Below are 22849 nucleotides of genomic sequence, written 5' to 3'. Positions count from 1 at the left end.
TCAACAGTGTGCATGAGGTAGAAACAAACTGGAGCTGGGGAATGGCAGAGCTGCTCCTCATCCCAAGACTCTGGCCTCTCAAGGTTCCTCATGAAGAGCCCTGTGAGTATCACAGGCAAGGTTCTCGACATGTTCTTCCTGTCCACACAGTGCTGTGAGCAGCTAGCTGCTGCTTCTAAACCTAGCATCCCCAGTCACTGCTTAACTGTAATCACTAACAGCAATGACAGCAGTTACTCCTTTAGTGTTAATTACACACCACACACCATGCACCCAGCATTTTGCCTGCATTCTATCAATGCATACACCCACTGACCCTATCAGCAAGCCAGCAGACCAGCTCAAGGCCTAGAGGCTTTTCCTTTTCCAGGCTTCTAGGTGCCCAAGAGCCCCACAGTTCCACCTGTCTGCTATCTTCCTCTGAGCTTCAGAATGCCCGGACATGCCCTTGCCTGACCACCCAAAACCTACCCTGGTTTTTGCCGGATCTCCCCTCCCCAAATCCCGAGGGATATGGCCCCCAGTCCTGGTCTACACTGACATTTGTTCCTGGCTCCAAGTAGCCCAAGAGAGTTGCACTCTCTTTAGGCAGAGAACTGCTTTTATTAACTTTCGCCTGGAGCACGACACTACGGTCCATGCCAAGGAGTACAAAAATGGCACCATGAGAGGCTTATTTTTTGAGGGGACATATTAAGCATTCTCTCTCCTCTAACCCAAAGAGTCCTGTGGGTGGAGGCAGCAAGTCTCTGAAGACACTGGGTTTGAAAGGCTTCCCTGCTTTCACCTTATCCATACGGCAACTCTCTGACCCAGTTGCTTGAATTAGCTCATTGTGAGTGGGCAGCTCAGATGCAAACTGCCTACTTCTGATCTGAAACTGTCTTTGCCCATGCCTGTGCCCCTACCTGCAGCGAGCTGCTTCCGGAATCGGGGCAGAAGGAATGGAGGGTTCGCGAGGACTAGCTTGCCGATGCACTCAGCCACCACCCCCCGAGTGCCCTCCTCGGCGCCCTCACAGCGCTGGAAGAGCAGGGCCCAGATGTCTTCAGCGTAGGGCTTCAGGCTGTCAGGCTGGGCAGCGCCCAAGGCCTCCCTGAGTGCGTGCAGGAGCAGGTACTGCCGCCGGGGCTCAGCCTCGATCTGCCCCAGCAGGAAGGGCAGGAAGTCGGGCAGGTTCCCAGCACCCACGCGGCCCAGCGCATAGGATGCAGCCGCCCTCACATCCTCACTGGGTGACCCCAAGGCTTCCAGGAGCACTGCCTTCAGCTCCCGCTGGGGGCCTGGCCCGGCCACCTGGCCCACCTCGGCCAGTGACAGGAACGCCAGGACCTTGACCCCTGTGCTTGAGTGGGGTGACCTGGCATCGCAGACCAGGCGGTTTGCTGTGCCTGCTGCCTCCTGGGGACAAGCAGCTGCGAGGGCCGCCACACACCGAGCCAGAGAGTGGAACACCTGCTTGTGTAAGCCTGGCCCACCCTCTGCGGCCTGGTCATAGACAGGTGCCGTGAGCATGCGGATGAGCTCCTTGTAGTCCACGCACGGGGGGCGGGTCCCCACCAGGGCCTGCAGGAAGCCTTCAGCAGCCGCCAGCACGCTGGCAGGCAACAGGGGTGAGCGCAGCAACCGCAGCAGCTCCGAGAGCACAGGGCCGCTGACCTTGGCCAAGGAGGCTGGCTGGGCCTGGGTCATTGTGGCAAGGAAGTCCACGGCCAGCTGGGCCACATGCATGTCACTCTCACTGACCAGGGCAGGCAGCTCGGCCAGTACTGCCTGCACAGCACTCGGCGGGAGGCTATGTCCCTGGCTCTGGGCCAGGGCGTCCAGGGCAGCCAGTGTGGCCAGCCGCAGCGCCCGTTGGTTCTTCCGCAGGAACGAGGCCAGAATGGGCAGTGCCTCAGCCACGATGGGCTGCAGGTCAAGCCGCAACGGGGACATGGCCACCAGCGTCAGCGCCTTGACAGCAGGCAGCCGGGTGATCTCATTCCGCAGGCGGTCCAGGAGAAGCAATAATGATGGCCCTAGGTCGTCCCTGAGCCAATCACCCAGGTGGGCCACAAGGTGGCCCATGCAGGAGATGGCGCGCTCCTTCACCTCCTGGTCCAGGTCAGTGGCACGGAGCCGTGCCAGGGTGGCCGCAGACATCTCTCCAACGTATGGTTCAGGGTCCAGCGTCCGAGGCCTGTCCAGGGGCCACAAGGCCCGCACCAGCTCCTGGAGCACCAGCAGGGCTTCAGCCGTGATCTTGTAGAAAGGGTCAGCCACGCAGGCCATCACAGGTGGCAGGAGAGTTGGCAGGTGTGAGTGGAAGGCCTCGGCTGGCTCTGTGCCCAGCAGCCCCTGTAGGAAGGCCAGGGCGTCCATCCGGATAGTGGAGGAACTTGAACGGTCCGCCAGAGAGAAGACAATGCCTGTGGGGTGGGTGCAAAAGTTATAGGGCCACAAGCAGTCCCTGGTTATGGGGGTGGAGCATCTGCAGGAATCTGAGCTAGACCCAGACCCCTAGGCTCTTAGGCTGCAGTTTCTAGAAGGTCAGGGCTTGTCCAGCGCCAGAGGGGAGGGACACAAGGCCAGGAAACCCTTCTGAAATGAGGACGTAGGGCCTGTACCCCAGCTTTATTCTCACTGCTGGCAGTGGGGAGCCACCGTAGGTTGCTGAGCAAGGGTACCCACAGGGATTAAGGCCTGGGGTCTAGATTCTGGAAGAGCCCAGGACAGCAGATAGCTTGCTGCAGTCCATCCTACCTGCTACCAGCACAGGCATGTGCTCTGCCAGGCTGCCAGGGAGGACCCCCGCCAGCTCGGTGAGGAGGCTGAAGCAGCCCTGGCGGGCCCTGACGCTCCGATCCTTAAGCTGCCGCTGCAGGGCCTTGATCACCAGAGGCACCTGTGGGCAGTTTGCAGGAGATAAGTGACCACCCAGGAAAGCTGGCTGTCCCACCTAAAAGTGGGGCGCTTTGCCCTGGGACAGGCCCATGGAGGACCCCCAGTGGGGGAGGATTGCTCCATCCCCAGCTTTCCATCACACCCTCCATACCAGACACCTGATTCCATATGCAGACCCTCTGCAGTCAGTCCTGTTCCTGGGCCCTCTTTATAGATAAGGAGCAGGCCAGAGAGATGAAGTGACTTGCTCCAGGTCACCCAAGGCAGTCTGGCTCTCACCCCTACACTCCATGAGGGTTAAGCACTGGGGCCCCTTTCCCTTCCCTTGCTAGATTCTCTCCCCAGAGGAACCCAACTGTCCCCTGAGCTTCCAATGCCAGTGAGGCAAAGACTCCCAGATTTCCATCTCCAATGTCAGACTTGTGTGCTTGCCGCCCAGCGGACCTCTGAACATGGGCATCCAAGGACCTCCCACATAAACGTCCAGAACAGAACTTTAGATATTCCCTTCACATGTCAAGGAACTGCAGTTCATGCTTTAGCCAGAATCTGGCATTCACATGACATCTTCCTGTCCCTCACCCTCCACATCCAATCCATCAGTATGACCCCAAAACTTCCCCTCCAGTTTAACCAGTCCTCTTTCCCCTACTCCCAGCCAACAGCATCATCCCTCCCACTTGGACAACTAGCTGCTGGCCTCCAGCGGCTATTCTTTCCCACCTTGTTACAGTCCATTTCCCCCCCCATACAGCAGCCAGCATGAACTCCTTCAAATGGGAACAGGATCCTGTAATTCCCCTCCTGTGGCTTCTAGGCTCTTGGAAGAAAACTGAAACTCCTTCTCAGGGGGCCAGAAGCCCAACTGGCACCGTCTGTCTGTCCCTAGCCTGTGTGGGACAGGCCAATGTCTTACCTGCCACGGTCCCCGCTGGGCCTCAGCACCCAACAAGTACTGGGGACACTCAGGGCTCAGGGCACACACCTCAATGGGTGGACAGACGGTAGGGCAGCGGAACGATGGGAAGGTGGATGGATGGGAGGGTGAGTCCTGAGTTGGGGAGCAAGGATGGGAGACAGAAGGAGGCATGCCCACCTGGCTGTGCAGCGCGTGGAGGCTGATGCCTGTCTGGGTGGGCTCCTCCATGGACCCCATCCACCCCTTTGGGGGTCGCATCTGCCGCAGCAGCACAATGTAAGCCCCGAAGACATCGGCCTTGACATTCTCCTCGCGTTCCTTGAAGCGATGGATGAGCGCGGGTGCCAGGGTGCGATGGAAGTCGGGCAGCAGGTCAGGCCGGGAGCCAATCAAGGCTGCCATGCACTTGGCTGCGGCCCGGCGCACCTTCCAGCTCATGTCATCGTCATCACTGTACTCATCTTCACTCTCTAGGGCAGGAACAGAATACTCATGGAGCCCCTGAGTGCTGCAGCCTGGCCCCACCAGGGCTGCCTGCCGGGAGGGGGCTGGGAGGAGGGAGCCAGGCCTGTTCCAACGTTTGATGACTCTTTACAGGCTATGAGGAAGGTTGCCTGCCCTTTAATGAACAACTACCGTGTGCTAGAGGCAATGCCGAGCACCTCAGATCCACAACCTCATGTGAGCCTCACAACTGACTGCCTTGTGAGATGGCGGTTATTTTCCCTCTGTAGAGATGTGGAAACTGGGGAGAATGGTTCATCCCAAGTTACTTGAGCAGGGATATAGCTGGAGTGAGACCAGGATGCTCCCTTTGCCTCCAGACCCTTCACTGTTTTGCCTATATCAGGGACAAAACAAACTTTACAGTCATTAGTGAGGATTTCAGAGAATCCATTTAGGCACAAAATCCATCCTTGGTCAGAACTGAACTGTGTGATGTTTTACTTATTAGGATTGAGAAGGTAGAGATGACAGGCCTTGCTTTGGCTTCCTCCCTCCCTCTATCTCCAGCCTCTCAAGTCCTGATTCTGGCTTCCAAGCAGGACTACTAACAAGGAAAAGCTGGGTTTGTGTGGCTTTCTATTCTCCAAGCACCCCTGAGAGGACAGAGCTCATCAAGTCTTCACCACACCTCAGGAATGAGGGTGCCTTCTTGTCATTTTATAGATGACAAGAATAAAGCTCAGAGAGGGTGAGACTCTCCTGAGGACACACAGCTAGGAAGCAACAGAGCTGAGATTCAGGCCCACGAGGCCCACCCATACACCTAGGGAGACACACATGAAGCTAAAAGGGGGATGGTCCTAACTAGGGACATCACCAGGCACAGACCCAGAAGCCAGTGTCTTCTCTCTACCCACGCCACTCTGTAGATGACTTTCTACAACTTTCAGAGCACTGGTGTCTGGAGAAGCCATAGAGGGCCATGTGGATGGTCCCATGGATATGTCTGTCACCAGAGCAGATGTCCTCTGATGGACTGTGGTTTGTTACCTCCACCCTAGGCTACCCAGAAAGAAACACCCATAGCTCCAGGCTACTGACGAGAAAATGCCCATCCTCCCTGACCTGGGATTCGAGGCCCCAACATGCAAGTCCAATCTCATCTCCCACCATCCCATCTTATTCTGAGCACCCCACCAGACCCTAAGTCCCTTTCCTCCATCAATGCCCTGCTTCTAGGGCCCAGGGTCATCAGTCTGGGTGACAGGTAGGACAACAGGCACAGAAGGAAGGAAGCCACTGCATCCATTTCCTATCCAGGCATCTCTCCCCTGTTAGTATCTATCAGTCCACCATTAGAGCTTCACTCTGCTGGGTTAAAGCATCGCTTGGAAGCCATTACTAAGGAGGCAGAGAGATGGCAGCATAGAGGTGGGGATTCCAAGGCCCAGTTTTGCCACTTCCTAGCTGTGTTATCTCAGGCAAATCTCTTCTCTAAATCCAGGTTTCCTTGTCTGAAATATGGTGATAACAACAAGCACCTGGTTTTCTAGAGTTATTGGAAGGAGCATGAAATGAGAATGCTCAGGACACCAGTAGATGTTCAGTAAATGGCAGCAATTACCACTATCATTATCCAGATCTGTGCATAGGGTGGGGGCTTTGGGGAACCCAGGTCACAGAGGGCAGAACTGGAGACCAAGGAAGATCAGGATGGAGGTGCTAGGTGGGCCTTGTTTTTGGCTGGGGAGGTGGGGGGTATCCCAGGAAAGCTGCACCCATTTCTGCCTTCCAGCCCCAGTGACAAGTTGGCCACCCACCTTGCTCACTGAATTCATTATCTTCTGTCTCCATCTGCTCCTCATCCCCGTCACTGTCGTAGTTATAGTTCGGGTCATGCTTCATGTACTGGAGGCAGAGACTGGTCACATTAGGCACATGAGGACCCATCTCCTTGGGGCACCTGTAGGTGGGATGGGGGGAAGGCTCTGCTGGACAGGCAGGAGAAGGTAGGGGGTGGGCCCAGTGGTGAGTCCTGAGATCTAATTATTTTGAGGCCGGCATCCTGCCCCACCCCTTCCCCACCAAATTCCCAGAGAAACCCTGGGCCCCCATCTCCTGGCACCCGCACTGCACCTACTTCCTCAGGAAGGCCTCAAGAGCCTGGAGGCAGGACTCCCGGAGCTCATCGTCGTCCACGTTGCAGAACTCCTCCACCAGGGGCACCAGGCGGTCCAAGTGGGCCCCTACAGGGCCAGTTGTGTCACTGAGGGCCAGACACTTTCCCAGGCTCCCTCAGCCCACAGCACTTGTCCCTGCTCTTGCAGCCCTGACCACTGCAAACTCAACTTGGTGGCTTCAGAATCAAGCAGATGTCAAGGTTCTAGCCTTGTCTCTGCCATCTAAGAGCTATGTGGCCTGGCCTTGGGCACACCACAACACTTCTCTAACCTTAGTCTTTCCAACAGCGATAACAATGCCTACCAGGCAGAGATTTGGGTGAAGGTTAATGACATGATCCACATAAAGAGCTCCCCCTAAGTCCTGACACATGGTAGGCACCCAAGAAGCATCTGTCATTGAAACTGTTACTCATGTCCTCATCTTCTTCCCTGCACTAGGTTGCAGCCCTGGATGGGAAACATGGAAATGCAGGTACTGCTCTTATGCACCAGGCAAGAGCAGCTCTTGGTGCTTTAAAGATTATCCTAGCCCTTCTTCAGTCACAGACTTCCCCGTTTTCTGTCCAGCTGACCATGAACCCTAGTCTGGTCCTATGCAGGCTCCCTCGCAGGTTCATACTCCCAAGAGTGACCAACTGGTGGCTGTTGTTTGAGGGGGGAATATGGACAGAGCATGAACTTCGGGGTGGGGTCCCTGTGTGTGTTCATAAAATCCCTTAAAGTGAGAGAGCCAGAGGGGAAAAAGGTGCAGACCATGGCCAACTCTCCCCACACTGTTTTGTTGCAGCCCAGAACTCCAAGGTGCTTGAAAATAAATGCAAATCTGCAGGATTCCATTTCTATAAAATTCATCTCTGGTGACAAAAAGCAAAGCAGTGCTTGCCTGGAGTGGACTGAAAAAGGGCACAAGGACACTTTAGGGGGTGATGGAAATGTTCTGCATCTTGACTGCAGTAGTAGTTTCACAGCTGTCTGCAAAGGTCAAAACACACTTAACTATGCACTTTAAGTAGTGCAGTTTATTGAATGTACATTATGCCCCAATAAAAAATTTTAAAAATTCAAGCTTGGCCTCTGGCTTGTTATTAAAGTATATCTGTCAAAGTAGGAGAATAGAACATACTGTATTTCATTTGGTGTTATGATTTATTATTATCCACGAGCCTCAGAATAGGTAGGTCAGGCTCCGAAGCACATGGAGCTCAGGGCCCACCCACTGCCTCTCAAGCTCCGCCTCCCAGTTTCAGGTGTGTCAGCCACGCCCCCCTATCTGGGAGGTGGCGGACACTCACACTCCGCCCCTTATTCTCAGCTCGGACCCACCCCTCCCCCCCCCCCCCCCCCCCCACACCTCCCTGCCTCAGCAGCGCCACCTCACCGAGGAGGTCTCTGGCCCCAGGCTCCGCAGCACCTCCCCTCTTCGGCCCCGCCCCTTACAGAGGAACTCCACCCCCTTACCGAGGCGGTGGCCTGCCTGCCGGCCAACGCTACCCAAACATTGGATCAGAGTGCGGATGGCGGCCGGGCTGGCAGGTGCGCGGGGGCCGGGCAGCCGATCCAGCAGGTGGTCCGCGAGCTCCACGAAGAGGTCGGTGCTGCAGGCTGCCGCCAGGTGGCCCAGTGCCCCGACTGCCCTCTTGCGCACGGCCAGGCGTGGGCTGTTCAGCTGAGGCAGCAGGCAGTGCAGGAGGCTGGCGTGGAAGGCACCCAGAGGGGCACCCAGCCTGGGGAGTCATAGAGGATGTCGGACGGGGCCTACCTAGCAGGCAGCCTGGGCTAGGCACCTCTCCTCTGCCCAGTCTCTCCAGGTCTCCTCCCCATAATTATGATAACCCAATGGTTCTTGGTAAATGGAAAGGCGCCCTGCAACGGTGTCGAGTAATTATTTATTATCACACAAGAGAAAGCAGAGAAGGGAAGGGACTTTCTCGAGACTACTTAGCCAAGAAAGACAAGGCCAGGACTTGAATCCAGATTTCCAGGTTGCTAGCCAGGGGAGAAGCCCTGATGGTAATGGAATGTGGGGGACACCAGTGGGGCTGATTTCCTAGGAATGTGGGCACACTCTAAACACACACACACACACACACACACACACACACACACACCCTATTAGTCCATTCCCTTCACTGAGACCACAGTGGTCTAAAGTCTACCTCTGACCTGATCAGTCCTCTGCCTAACTCCTTCAGTGCTCTTTGGATAAGCTGAGCTCTGGGCTCAAGGCAAGAGGCAAAACCAGAGAATGGCTTCTGCACAGGGAGAATGCAGCCCCCTACCCACTGGAGCAGCCTCTATCCTCACCTTGAAAACCAGGCCTGTGCATTTTCTGTCCCATACGTATGCTGAGACTTTTTCTTCTCTTGCTCCACACAAACACATTGGCCTCACACTCCTATATCCAGCCCACCTCTCTCTCCTAGATTTCATTTTTCACTTGTTTGTTCACCTACTATGCTACAGGGCCTGTGTTGGAAGCTTGGGGGAAATTACACTGGCCCTAGAGCCTGCCCTCATGGAGTCTTTGGTTGAGTGGGTGGCCCCCAGGCACCTCATATTCAACATACCTCAAATGAACTCCCCACACACCTGCTCCTGTTCCCAGAGTGCACCCCACCACAGCCAATGGCCCTGTGCCTGTTCTCCCCAGTTAGTAAAGCCAGACTCCGCAGGTGTCATCTTTGAGTCTTTGCCCCTCACCCACCCCAAGTCCTGTGGAGTCTATCTCCTACATACAACCTGAGGGTCCCCCCAGAAGCCTCCTAACCAGTCTCCCTGCCCATTCAACCCCTGCCATCTACCGTACACACAGCAGATAAGGAGTCTGAAACACACAAATAGGCACAAGGCATTCCTCGACCTCTGCCCTGACCCTTGCCCCTACTCCTCACACATTCAGTATCATCCTTAAGTCACCCAGCCTGCAGCTCCTGCTCAGCCCTCGGCCTCATCTCTCCACACCAGCCTCTCCATATTATGCCCCAGCCCCATGCTGTCTCACACAAGCCCCAGGATCCCATGTCTCTCTAGCCTCTGCCTTCTGTGCCGTGGGCAGTGTCCCCCTTTTGCCCACCCAATCCTGGCCAAGTCCAGCCCATCCTTGAAGGCTCATCTAGCAGGACCCTCTCGAGGAAGGTCTTTACCCCCAGCTCCTCCTCTGAGCTCCTAAAGGCTCTGCTCTTTCCTGTACTGTTGTTCTTACTGCACTTAGTTTATGCTGTTTGTGAGCTACTCCCTAGGAGGGCCCAAGACCCATGCAATACCCTATTCCCAGCACCAGTTCAATACCTGACATCTTTCTGGGTCATGGTGTAGGTGTTAAGTCTTGGGACGTTGAATGAATGAACAGTTTTAAAGTGTACGGTGCAATTTAAAACGAAGGCCCAGCTCTATTAGACCAAAAGAAGAAAAAGAGGAAGAGGATGAACACACATAGGCTTCGGGGCTTGGAGTGACCTGAATTCAAACTCCAGGTTCTGCCATTTACTGTTACCTTGGTACCAACAGTGTGACCATGGGCAGGGCTCAGAGACTATAGAATTGTGATGAAGGAGCCTCTCCTTTGCAGGGCTGCTAGGACACTTAAGGAGCACGGAGCACGAAGCACAGAGCCTGGCGTGCAGTTAAGTGCTGGCTCTGTGGATCTGAATCCCTCTCTGTCCCTGTGTCGCCCTTCCCCCTTCCTCCTTGCCTAGGGTGGCCTCCCGCACCTGCTCAGCATGTCAGAGAGGATGTCCAGGGCTTCCAACTGCACAGCCACATCCTCTTGCTGGGCGATGGCGCTGGTGAGCTGGCCAGTGATCTTCCGGCACACGTTGGCAGCCAGGCCAGAGCCTGCACAGAGCACAGGGATGGCACAGTGAGGCCCAGGGCTGGCTGCCACCTCTGGTGGCCCTGCTCTGGTTATATTCCTGAGCCTACATCCCCAAGAATCCAGCTGACCCTGGCCTTGACTGGCCCAAGGTCTGACCCAGAGTCTGACAGCCAGGGAAGCTGAGGAATTGATGGCTGACTCACCCCATATCCAGCTCCTCTGCCTTGTACCTGCTAACGAGGGAGGCAAGGAAAGCTCCTTGCCTAGATTCCCTTCTTGCTAGCAGGGGCAAAGTGATCCTGATCCGGCCAGCCCTTCTGAGGGCTTCTGGGGAAGCATGTGCTATTCTTAAAAGATGCACAGACCTTACCCCTGTCCTAATTGAGCTGCTGAATGAATTGGTGCAAAAATGGAATGATTGATCCCTCCAGAATTCTGTGAGAAAAGCAACCCCGAACTCCCTCAAGCTGTCATTAGTTAGATTTTTGTTACTTACAGCTAAAGCCTTCCTGACACAGAGCCAGAACTTAAACAAAGCTGGGTCTGAATTTTCTGCCACTTACTAGCCGGCTGGTGTTAGTAAGTACCTTCACCTCTCTGGGCCCCAGTTTCTTTAATCAGAAAGTAGGACAAATAATGACAACGCCTAATCCCTGGGACCTGGGTACCTGTGGCTGCAGGGGGGAGCTCCGACAGGACAGTCTTGAGGCCGATGCCAGCGATGTCTCGGAGCTGCTCCTTATCTGACCGCATATTGGCACAGAGGGCATCCACGATGGTCTCCACCTGGTACTCCTTCACTTTGCCCACCAGAGGACCCAGGCTGAGCAGGGAGGGAAGAGGACGTCCAAAAGCCCCAGGCTCAGCCTGAGTCATGCTGCCCCTTAGGTTCCCTCAGGCCTGTGGGGCCACATGTGCTGAGGAAAAGGTCCCAGATTGACATGGGACTCTCTATTTTCCAGAAAGAGAGGCAACCTCTTGTTCTGCCAGCATCATTCCTGGCACCTTCCAAGCCAGCACCTACTCCTGGGTTTTGCATGTCAGTATATGGCCAAACCCCTGAACCTAGTAACCTCAGCTGGAAACCATGGAATGCCCTAGAGATTCTCAAACTTGAGCGTGTATGAAAATCCTCTTGGAGGAGTTGTTAAAACAGACTTCCAGTCCCCACCCACATTTTCAGACTCAGGAGGTCTAGGTGGGGCAGGAGAATTTAAATTTCTGGCAAGTTCTCAGTGGATGCTGATACTGGTGGTCCAGGGACCACACTTTGAGAACCTCTGCCTTAGAGCCTTGTTTTGCCAATCACAGTCACAGAGCAGCTTCACGAGCATAACCAGCATCACCTGGAACTTGTCAGAAATGCAGAATCTCAGGTCCTACCCAGGACCTATGGAACCAGAATCTGCAGTTCAACAAAGGCCCCAGGTGATTTGAATCCACATTAAAATTAAAAAATAACTATACCAGATACACTTGTTCTCAGCTTTAACTGTGCACTGCTATCACCTGGGGCATTTAAAAAACTGCTACCTGGGTGCTTGCCTCAGAAAATCTGAGTTAGTTGGTTTTCAGGTGTGGCCTGGAAAGTGGGAGTTTGTTCCTGTTTTTAAAATTTTTTTAATTAATTTATTTAAAAGATTTTATTAATTTATTTGACAGAAAGAGAGATCACAAGCAGGCAGAGAAGCAGGCAGAGACAAGGGGAAGCAGGCTCTCTGCTGAGCAGAGAGCCTGATGTGGGCCTCAATCCCAGGACCCTGAGATCAGGAACTGAGCTGAAGGCAGAGGCTTAATCCACTGAGCCACCCAGGAACCCCTGTTTCTACTTTTTTAATTCCCTAGGTGATTCTAACATGCAGTTAAGATTAAGAACCTCTAACCTAAATGAATTCTGAGATGAGTGTATGCCTTTGAATGGAGATTTCCAGGTGCTACCTTCTCACCTGCCTACCTCAGACTCCTCCCTCCACCTCTCCGGCTCCTGAGTCCGAATCCCTGATGGGGAATACATAGATTTAGCAGGGGTCCCAGGGAACTGCAATGCATACCAGTTTACAAACCATGGCTCTCTTTTGACGGTTTTCTCCATCAACTCTTCTAAGTACTCATGTGGTCTCCCCTTTCTGCCTTCTATAGTTTGATTAGGGTGTAGTCCCCTCAGGAGAGTTCTAGAAATTTATGGGGGCCTTTTTTGGTCATATCTGATGAAATGTCACTTCTGGCTTTTATTTTGGGGTAGGGGGATGCATGTGGCTGGGAAAGACAATATTGCAAAACAAAATATGTTCCATGTCCAGCTGGAGTTTCTAACACCCCACTGGGCATTTGTATAGAAAAAAAAAAACTTTCCATAATTATCTGAGTCCAAAATCTAATTTCAATTTGCATACAATTTACATATAAAGTAAAAAGTATATGCAAAGTACTTTTTACATTATTTTAGTAAGTTCTAAATTCCCCAAGAAGGAAGATTGTACTTTGTTTTCTGGAAAATTACCAGATGTTTGCCATTTCAGGAAGTCTCATGGCTAATTCAGAAAATCAGCACCACTGCTGCTCGTGGGAGCTGAGTCCCCAGCATTCGCACCTACCTGCCAAGGGCCGCGGCATTCACAGTTAGTGCCGGCTTCTCATGACTTTATTATCCCCTCAGTCAATGTGCCCAAGCATTCACATACGGGAACACACGCTACTGTATTGTTGGTTCTGCTGGTGGTAAACCACCATCCACCCTCTCTCCCCGACATGGCCAGAGACATGCTTCCAGACTACAAACATGACCAAGTCACATTCCTGCATGAAACTCTACTGAATTTCCTCTGTTCTTGGGATCAAGTTGAAATTCATGAGGATGGCCCAGAATGCCTGGGTCCAGCTCACAGAGTGCCGTTCCACAGGCAATGCCCCAATTCTCTGTTGACTGTTGATTCCTGCCATTCCTCAGTCCTCCACCGACCCACACCCTTGTGTGCCCTGCACACACCTCGTCTTGTTTTTTTAGCTCTAAAGGTAACTGGCCAAGGTCTCAGGACTACAACCTCAAGGTGCCTAGGGCAAAGGCTTTTGGGGCCCCTCTGGCCCTTCAGCTCTCACTACTCCCTCTGCTTGCCCGCATGACCTTCCAGCTGCTGGCGCCTGCATCTCACCCTGAGGGCTTTCTCTGGCAGGAGGGGTGATAGAATACATAGCCCTCCATGCTACATACTACCCCAGGAGCAGCCCTCAACCAGCCTGACAGCCCGTGGGTAGAACACTCCACAGGGCGTGTCCTACACTATGTCCCAAAGGCCCCCAGTAGGGTTAAGCTCCACTGGCCCACAGCAGTAAGTTGCCTGATCTTTCACACATTCTTGGCTTTCTTCCTTCCCTCCCTCACTTCCCTATTCCCCTACCGGAGTTTTCTGGGATCACTTCCCAAATAAAATTGCACTTGAGGGGCGCCTGGGTGGCTCAGTGGTTAAGCCGCTGCCTTCGGCTCGGGTCATGATCCCAGGGTCCTGGGATCGAGCCCCGCATCGGGCTCTCTGCTCAGCAGGGAGCCTGCTTCCTCCTCTCTCTCTCTGCCTGCCTCTCTGCCTACTTATGATCTCTGTCTGTCAAATAAATAAATAAAATCTTTAAAAAATAAAAAAAATAAAAATAAAATAAAATTGCACTTGAATCCCTGCCACTGGGTCTACTTCTGGGGGATCCAGACCAAAGCACTGTCCAACTCCTTTGGGGCTTCAAGAGCTGCTCACAGCAACTACTCTCTCAGAGACTGTCCCCCAAAGGGACAGGGACCCCGGCTGTCCTCCCACACCTGGCCTTGCCCCATCCCCACAAAGGCCAACACTCACCACTTGACGGCCAGGTTCTGCACCTCACCGTTTTTGTCCTCCAGCAGCTTCAGCAGCATCTTCACCACCTTGCGCTCACTATCCTCGTCCAGCTGGATGGAGTCCTTCTGCAGCTCTGACATCAGGTCACTGGTGGCCATGAACCTGGGCAGGCGGGCAAAGGAGGATTACTGAGCAGCTCCTGGGCCGCAGTGTTATGGGCAATATCTTAGAGTTCCCCCAGGAGGAGACCTCCATACAAAGACTGAAGGGCAAGTAGATTATACGGGCTGGAGGCGCAGTCGGGCCACCACCAGAAGACCCACGGGTGAGATTCCAGCCGCCACGTCCTAGCAGACTAGGAGTGTCAGAGCATGCTGGCGAAATGCTGAGTACTTTGAGTTTGGTGGCCCCTGCTTCTATCACTCATGGAACTGTGAACTTGGACTAGTCACCTCTCCTTTTGGAACCCTAGTTTACCTGTCAGAAAAATGGGGATAAGCAAAGTGGGGTTTTATGGAAGTTAAAATGAAATAATATGCGTGATGCCCTGAGCACACAGTGAGCACTCAGTAAGTTGCACCACCATTATCATAACAGCTTGCTACACCATTCATCTCATTCATGCCAGAAGGTTGAACAGACACCTCTCGATCAGACAGGTGGAGTGGGGCTAGCCCTGACCAGCTTCGCCTCAGAGAACCCACTCAGCCCCTGCCTGCAAACCACTGGTTCTCAAACTGTAGCTGACGTCAGAATCACCTGCAGGGCCTGTGAGACACTGCTGGGCCCCACTCTCAAGGTTTCTGGAATCAGATCTGAGCTGGGGCTCAAGAATTTGGATCTCTCACAAATCCTAAGAAATAGGGACCACACTCTGAGAACTCCTGCCCTAGGCCATGCTAATGGGCTGCAAGCATATCTTAGACACTGAGGTCAACAGCTGGCCAGTCCCCAGCCACGGCTCCCTGACTCTGGGATGGGCATCAGAGCCAAGAGCTGCCCACTCACAGATGTGCAGACCCATGTGGCCTGATACCGTGTCCCGGGGAGTTGAAATTGCAGAGGGAGTCTGAGCTGGGAGGCCAGGAGCTGGAGCTGCAGGAGCATCATGGTTCCTGCCCAGATTAAGAGGGCAGAGCAGCCTTTACCTGGCAGCCCTCAGCTGTGTCCTCCTTGCAGATGTTTTTCAAAAATTCGATTTAACAACAGTGAGAAACTGGGGGAGTTGATGTAAAAGTTGTTAATTACCAGATTCTCTTAAAAATAGTCTTTGTTTGTTTTGTTTTTTAAGATTTTATTTATTCATTTGAGAGAGAGAGAGCATGAGCAGGAAGAGGGGCAGAGGGAGAGGGAGAAGCAAACTCCCAGCTGAGCAGCAGCCCTACATGAAGCTTGATCCCAGGACCCCGGGATCATGACCTGAGCTGAGGGCAGACACTTAACCCATTGAGCCACCCAGGTGCCCCGAAAATAGAGTCTCTGAATACAAATGGGCCAATATCCCCTGGTGACAATAACTGTCTGGTCAAGGCACAGCTGCCCTCATTAGGTGGGACACTATCTCCAGCTGACCAGGTTTCCACCAGGCCCACTGCACCTGTTCACTGGGTCTCGCCAGCATTTGTGAGAGAATGGAGGGGAAAAGAAGCAGCAAAGTCAGGGCCAGAGAGTGGCAGTCCCAGAGAAAGTCTCCAGCTTTTGCTGACCCACCAGACCACCCTGCCTCCTCATACCAGCTTTGTTTTAGGCTTGAGCTTGCTCTACCAACAAGAACCCCAAGCATCCTGTGGGGGTCCTTCCCCAAGCATCCTGTGGCAAAATCGATCACAGTCAGGATTCCAGCCTCTTCTTTGCAGGCTCAGACCTGCTGCTTGATGTCATGGGGAGACTCACAGCACCCTGTTGCCAGGAAGGCACTTGTCCATGTCACTGCTATTTATTTTTAACAGCTGGGATTAGCCTCAAGCACTGAGAAAAAGGAGGAGGCTGGGCTGGAGGCCAGGAGGGAGTGGCAGGGCTGACTATGCCCACCTCTGGGCCTGGTCGTTGCAGGAAAAGCAGCAAAGGGAAGGTGAAGGAGGTCTGCATCTGGGCCAGGCTAAGGCCTGAGCTAGGAACATGCACTCCTAGGTCTGCCTGGCTGAGGGCACATTCTGAGATGGCAGGCAAGGGTCTCTAAGCTGTATTCTGCTGCACATGATAGAGACCCAGCTCAGCCTGGCAACTGAAGGAACATGTTCCTTTGCCCAAGATGAGCCTCCTGTCCCCCTCTTTCTTCTCTGTGGAACTCCTATTCAATTGTCAATGACCCAGCTCAAATGTCCAAGCCTCAGAAATGACTCCTCTGATCACCGTGCCTTAACCCCGACCCACACTCCCTAATCACACTTGGTTCCCCTGGACAGGATTCTCTCAGAGCACTCCACATTCCTCATTGGAGCACTCCTCAAACTGCACTGCACACTTGCTTACAGTGTGTCTCCCCATTAGAATATGAACTCATGGGAGCCCATCAGGTTCATCTCTTGGACTCCAGACCCAGCAAAGAACAGGTATGGAGAGGCCCTGGGAGATAGAGTGAGGGCAGAAGGGAGGCAGGGAAAGAGCCAACCCCTGGCAGCCAATAGCTGTGTGGAAACCTGGACTCAAAAACCAACCCTTCTGAGATATGCCTCAGCATTTCAGACACCCCGGAGTTCTTGCAAATAACCAGCTCTCAGAGAAAGAAAGTCATATTGTAATACGTACATGGTATTGACAGTGGGGGATGTACAGCAAAGCATATAACTGGGTAGATAAGAGTTTGAGCACTGAAGTTTGCCTTTTTTTTTTTTTTAATATTTATTTATCTATTTTAGAGAAAGCATGCAAGGGTGGTGGTGAAGACAGAGGGATAGGGAGAGAGAATCCTAAGCAGACTCCACACCAAGTGCAGAACCTGACACAGGGCCCAATCCTACAATCCTGAGATCATGACCTCAGCTGGAATCAAGAGTCAGTTGCTCAACTGACAGAGCCACCCAGGCACCCCTGAAGTTTGGCTTTAAGTAACTATATAGGTCTTGCCACTTATCAACTAGGTCACCTTAGGCGACTCCTGAGTCTCAGTTTTCCACCTTTGAAATGGGAATTTTCTTTGCCTCCCCTCATAACATCTTCAGGAGATTTCAATAGGACATCCAGCTCTTAGCATGAGGCAGATGGGGAAACCAGGCTCAGAGGGGCTGCACGAAATGCCCAAGGTCACACGGCAAGTTGGGAGGAGCCTCAGCACATCATTCAGGTCTCCTAACTCTTCAACAAATACTACTGTTTTTGAAAAATGATTTAGGGATTCCTGCAAGACCCCCACCCCACCCCAGTTTATCCATCTGTCTGCTAGAGTCTGAGTGGGAACTGAGCAGCCTCCTGCCCAAAGAGGGACAACAGGAATCAACGGCTTATGTGACCCTGCCTGGGACCCCCACATGCAGTCACCACCTGCCTCTAGAAGCCAGAGGGCACAGTTTCAGTTTCATTCCAGAGAGACAGCTCAGCTGAAACACTTGGCCACATGGGCACCTGGACAGTTGGTCAGCAGGACCCAGCTTTCCCGGTATTTGGACTTTAAAAATAGACACCTTTCTCATATGCTTGGGATGGTTTTAAGTGTTCTCCAGCAGAGCAGGCTGAAAGGGCTTCTCAGGCTTTGGCAGGAGCCAACTCCCTCTCCTAGAGACTGGACCCAGGGCCCAAGAGACAGGGGTGCAAATCCCCTCAACCACTAGCCGACTATAGGCAAGTCACTTCAGCTCTCTGAACCTCTGGAGAACAGGAAGGACAATCACTACCACCCAGACAGCTAGGTGAAGTGAATGAGACTGCACTGGACAGCCCAGCAGGGAGCCTGGTACCCAGAAAACATTCACTGAGCACTTGCTGTGTACCCAGAACAGGCTCGAGGATGCAAAAAGGAAGCACACAGTCCCAGTGCAGGGGTTCTGAGTATCTCAAGGCTAGAAGTGATGCAGTAGAAATGTCGGGCGGGACAGGTGCTGTTGGAGCCCAGGGGAAGTGCCAGCCCTGCCTAGGTGTCAGGAGGCATCCCAAAGAGGGGACAGTGAGTTGGAGCTAGCCAGATGAAGGGAGGAAATGATGGTGGGGGGGGGAGGGACTACAGATAAAGAGTGGGGAGAGGGCATGGCAGATTTCTGATGTGCGCATAATCATAAGCATCAACTTACTAAGCACTTATCTGGTGTCAGCCACGAATCAAAGCACGAATCAAACTCTTTTCAAATTCACACCAACCCTCTGAGGTGGGTTCTATTATTATCCCATCTTCTGGAAACAGAAGTGGAGGCTCAGAAGTCTAGAGTCACACAGCCAGCAAGTGGTTGGGGGCAGGATATGAACCCAGTACTGTGGTCCTAAAGCTCTACTAGAGGCTGTTCAGGGGTGCCAGGAGAAGGTGGGAGTCAGACCAGCAGAGGTGAGGAGTCCTCACCTGTCAGAGGGCTGGTTCAGATAGCCTCGCTAAGATCTCAGCCTCTGTGTGAAGACTGACCTGGATTTGGACCCCACATCCTCCACTTCATAGCTCTGTGACTGCAACTGTCCCCTTCCTGACTCTGAGCTTCCATTTCCCTATCTGTAAACTGGGGATAAAGTGACAGAATGTTCAATAAGTGGGCTATGTTGTTTTCTGTAGGCTCCTTTCAGCTCCCAGGGTCCAGAACTGGCTGTGGGACCAGAGCCAATCCCTTCATCCCTGGGGGCCTCAGTTTCCCCCTGAGGATAAGGGGGTTGGAGGAGAGGTTTCCTCCATTCTTTCCAGCTCCGTTCCGGTGTGGCTCAGTGATGTCTGGCGAAATGGGAACAAAGAGAAGGGGAGTGGCACCCAAAAGCTGAAGCCCCTACCCCAACCATCTTCTTCCTGGGACCCGCAAAGCCACTCAGCCCAGACCCCTCCTTCAGGCTGTGTCAGAGCAAACCTGGGAGGGGCGGGGAGAGTAGAAGGTGCCCTGATGAAGCGCAGGCTGGAGGTCTGGGGTGACTTTGAGGAGAAGAGGGCGGAGCTCAGGGTGCAGAGGGTAGCCGTGGAAAAGTTGGTCCCGGGGTTGTGGGCCCGGGAAGGGGCTGGGTTTCAATGCGGGAATGAAGAGGCAGGCGCTGGAATCCCCAAGGAGGAGCCGAGGGCTTCACCGTGGGTAGAGGTCGGGGCCCTGGGTGCGTCAGCTGGGAGAGATGAAGGTTGGGCACAGATGGAGAGAGAGTGTGTTGAGGTGGGGGGCCTGGGTGCGTCAGCTGCGGGGAGAGATGAGGGCTGGGCACAGATGGAGAGAGAGAAGGCACAGGAAGGGTGCCGAGGGGAGGAGGTGGGGCTCCGATCAGGCAACAGGGCAGGGGCGACGCGCGAACGGTGGGAGACCAAGCAGGGACTGCATCGAGGGCAGGGCTGCGACACGGGGAGCAGGGTGCCAGGGCCAGATGGCGGGAAATGCAGGGGCTGGGGTCTCGGTCACGGGAGGGATGGAGCTTAACGCGGGCAGAGGGATCGGGGCTGCACGCCCGTGGGGGATGGGCCGGCGCGGCGGGAGGCGAAGAAGGCCGGGGTTTCAATGGGAGGCGCAGAGGCGGGGGGCCGGCAGCAGGGCGCACCTGAAGTCCTTGTCGCTGGATGTCATCTTCTCCAGGAGGCTGGAGATGTGGAAGGCGGCGGTGCTCATGGTGGCTGCGCGCCGCGGGGCAGGCCTGCGGGAGCGAATATGGCGGCACGTTGCCCCCTCCCCCGCCTAGCGGCGCGGGCTGGACTCACCGGACAGAAATAGCAGCCCCCGCCCGGCCCGGGTGGCGCAGCGCTCGCGCCGAGGCCGGGGCAGCCGCGGGAGGCGGAAGGGGGCCTGCGAGAGGCTCTGCGGTCTCCGCCCGGGTATCAGCTACAGCTCCGTGCGTCGCCCGGCTCCAACTTGCACCCCACACCCCTAGAGACGGGGAACTCACCACCTTTCACCGATAAATGCCTCCCTATGATTCCTGTGGGTCCCGACCATTGTTGCATGCCAGGCGCATGGGATTGTAGAGTCTCATCTTCGAATCCCAGTTCCGCCGGTTCCTCTGCTATGTAGCCTGGACCAAGTTACTTTACACCTCTGAACCTCAGCGTTTTCATCTGTAGGCATACAAGAAGCAGGAGTTACTGTTGTAGGTCAGGCCAACCAAAGCACTTCCACCCTCCAACCCACTCTTCATGCTAACCTGCTTCAGAATCAGGCAGGATCTAAAAGATGTACCCAGTCACCAGGTCTCCTGCCTGCCATCTCCAACCCTCAGACCATGACCATAAGGTCAGTTTCTTCATTATATAGAGATGCAGCTGAGAACCAGAGAGGCAGAGACTTACTAAGGATCAAGAGCCAGTAGATCCGCAGTGGAATCAAGACTGACCCTAGATCTCTCCGCGCCTTGGGCAACAATCCTTATGTGAAACTCCCCACACTTTCGTCAGTTAGGTACAAGCTCAGCCTTGGAGAATGTGTAAGAAGAGTACCAGAGAGCCCTGTGCTTCTCTAAATAACCCGGAGGCTTCTGGCTCTAAAGAAAGGGAGTAGCATGTGCTTTGGAGCAAAACAATCCTGGGTTCAAATCCCTGCTAGGCAGCTTCCTGGCTGTGTGACTCTGGGATAATAACACAACCTCTCTGGCCTATGTTTTTCTCATCCATAAAATGAAGAATTAAAAATACCTTTATAGCACACTTACTGGGTAGCTGGGTTCTAGAGCAGTGCTTTGCAACAGAACTTTCTTCAAATTTTCTTTGCTCTCCCCAATATGGTAGCTACTAGCCAGGGTGGCTATTGAGCACTTGAAATAGGACTAGTGTAACTGAGGAACTGAATTCTTAGTTCTATTTATTTTAAATTAATTTAAATTTAAATAGCTACCCATGGCCGGTGGCTACCATAGTGAACAGGACAGTAGGAACACAGCCCCTGGCCCTTGGGGATTTATATTCTAGTGGATGATATGAGCATTAAGGAAGTAAGTGATTACATAAGGAAAACAAGAGCTATACTGAAACTTACGAGGGGGTGAGGGAATAGAGAATGCCTGGCATATGGAGGGGCAACTTTAACTAAGATGGTCAGAGAAAGCCTTTTTGAGGAAGAGACATTTGGGTTAAGGCCTGAATAGATGAAGGAGACAGCTGGGCAAAGATTTGAGGGAAGAGCCTATCAAACAGAGGGAACAGCAAGGGCAAAGGTCCTGAGGTACGAACAAGCCTGATGTATTTGGGAAAAGGCAATAGCTGGAATGCTGTCAGTTCCCTATTAGAAGAGAAGTCAAAGAAATGGGCAGGGGCCAGATGATTCTCAGCCTTTCAGGCCAAGTTAAGAAGTTAGATTTCATGTCAGAGCATTAGGGAACCACAGAAAGGCATTAAGCAAGGAGACAATGTGATTGGTTTATTTTTTAGAAAGCTCCCTCTGGCTGCTGAGCAGTAGTGCAGTCAAGAATGATAGTGGTTTGGGGCACCTGGGTGGCTCAGTGGGTTAAAGCCTCTACCTTCTGCTCAGGTCATGATCTCAGGGCCATGGGATTGAGCCCTGCATTGGGTTCTCTGCTTGGCAGGGAGCCTGCCGCCCCCTCTCTTTTCTGCCATCCTCCCTGCCTACTTGTGATCTCTGTCTGTCAAATAAATAAATAAAATCTTAAAAAAAAAAAAAAGAAAAGAATGATGGTGGTTTGCATTAGCAGAGCAGTGTGAAGGTGGGAAGAAGTGGACAGATTCTGGATATATTATAGAAATAGATTACAGCAGCTTCACTGAAAGATTGGATATGGAAGTGAGGGAGAAGGAGGAGTCCAGGTTTTTAGCAGGAGCAAGCTGAGAAGATCATGATGCTTTTTATGAGGACGAGGAAATCAGAGGAAGGAACCCTTTGCAAGGAAGGAGGACTTAAGAGCTTTGCATTGACCTGTTATCTTGGAGATGCCCACAAGACATCTAAGAAGAAATGTCATATTGACAATTGGACACGCCATTTGTGTGGTGGGGAGAGCATTGGAGTTAGAGATCGAGATCAAGGGAAGGAGTTCACACGGAGATGGTGTTTAAAGTGATGGGAGTATACAAGGGTGGATAACACTAAGTGTTACCAAGGAGGTGCAACAAACAAAACTCTTCTATGATGGGAGCTTTAATTGATGCGACTACATTGGAAGACTGCTTGGCAATATTTACAAAAGCTAAGCATGTATCTATTTACCTTGACCGACTCACATAAGCAATTCCACTCTTAGACATGTATCCAAGATATATGAATGCATGTGTATCCAACAAAAGAATGAATATACATATATACATACATATATCCTATGGATATACATATATTTATAAAATAGAATACTATATAGTAATGAAAACCAACAAACTGCTCTTATGCAAAATAATGTGAATGAATTTCAGAGGTATTATACTGAATAAAAGAAGCACCATAAGAGTGCATACTGTATGATTCCTTTTGTATGAAGTTCAAAACCAGGCAGAACTAAGTGACAGAAGTCAGAATAGTACTTAACTAAGGGATACTGGTTGGGAAAGGGCACAAGGTAGCCTTTTTTTTTTTTTTATTAAAGATTTTATTCATTTACTTGACAGAGATCACAAGTAGGCAGAGAGGCAGGCAGAGAGAGAGAAGGAAGCAGGCTCCATGCCAAGCAGAGAGCCCGATGTGAGGCTCAATCCCAAGACCCTGAGATCACGACCTGAGCCGAGGGCAGAGGCTTAAACCAC

The 22849-nt window shown here is 52.8% G+C and overlaps 1 protein-coding gene across 2 annotated transcripts in view; it reads right to left on the bottom strand.

The window, feature by feature from the left end:
* The window catches only part of CAND2 (cullin associated and neddylation dissociated 2 (putative)), a 34191-nt gene extending 13902 nt beyond the window's left edge, over positions 1-20289 (bottom strand). The window contains exons 1-11 of one of the 2 annotated variants that reach the window (XM_059390370.1): positions 20056-20289; positions 19714-19806; positions 14092-14235; positions 10918-11072; positions 10146-10269; positions 7894-8159; positions 6393-6498; positions 6073-6215; positions 3983-4275; positions 2746-2887; positions 909-2411 (exon numbers count right to left, since the gene is read on the bottom strand). In XM_059390370.1, the coding sequence (XP_059246353.1) occupies positions 909-2411; positions 2746-2887; positions 3983-4275; positions 6073-6215; positions 6393-6498; positions 7894-8159; positions 10146-10269; positions 10918-11072; positions 14092-14235; positions 19714-19806; positions 20056-20105 (3019 nt within the window). In that variant the 5' untranslated portion in view covers positions 20106-20289. Of the gene's footprint in view, positions 1-908; positions 2412-2745; positions 2888-3982; positions 4276-6072; positions 6216-6392; positions 6499-7893; positions 8160-9723; positions 9807-10145; positions 10270-10917; positions 11073-14091; positions 14236-19713; positions 19807-20055 lie in introns of those variants that run through there. The other variant, XM_059390371.1, reaches the window with a different exon arrangement.
* Positions 20290-22849: the final 2560 nt, after the last annotated feature.

Source organism: Mustela nigripes, chromosome 2 (genome assembly GCF_022355385.1).
Source record: "Mustela nigripes isolate SB6536 chromosome 2, MUSNIG.SB6536, whole genome shotgun sequence".
In the NCBI taxonomy this organism is placed as follows: domain Eukaryota; kingdom Metazoa; phylum Chordata; class Mammalia; order Carnivora; family Mustelidae; genus Mustela; species Mustela nigripes.
This window is presented reverse-complemented; position numbering and strand designations above follow the sequence as displayed.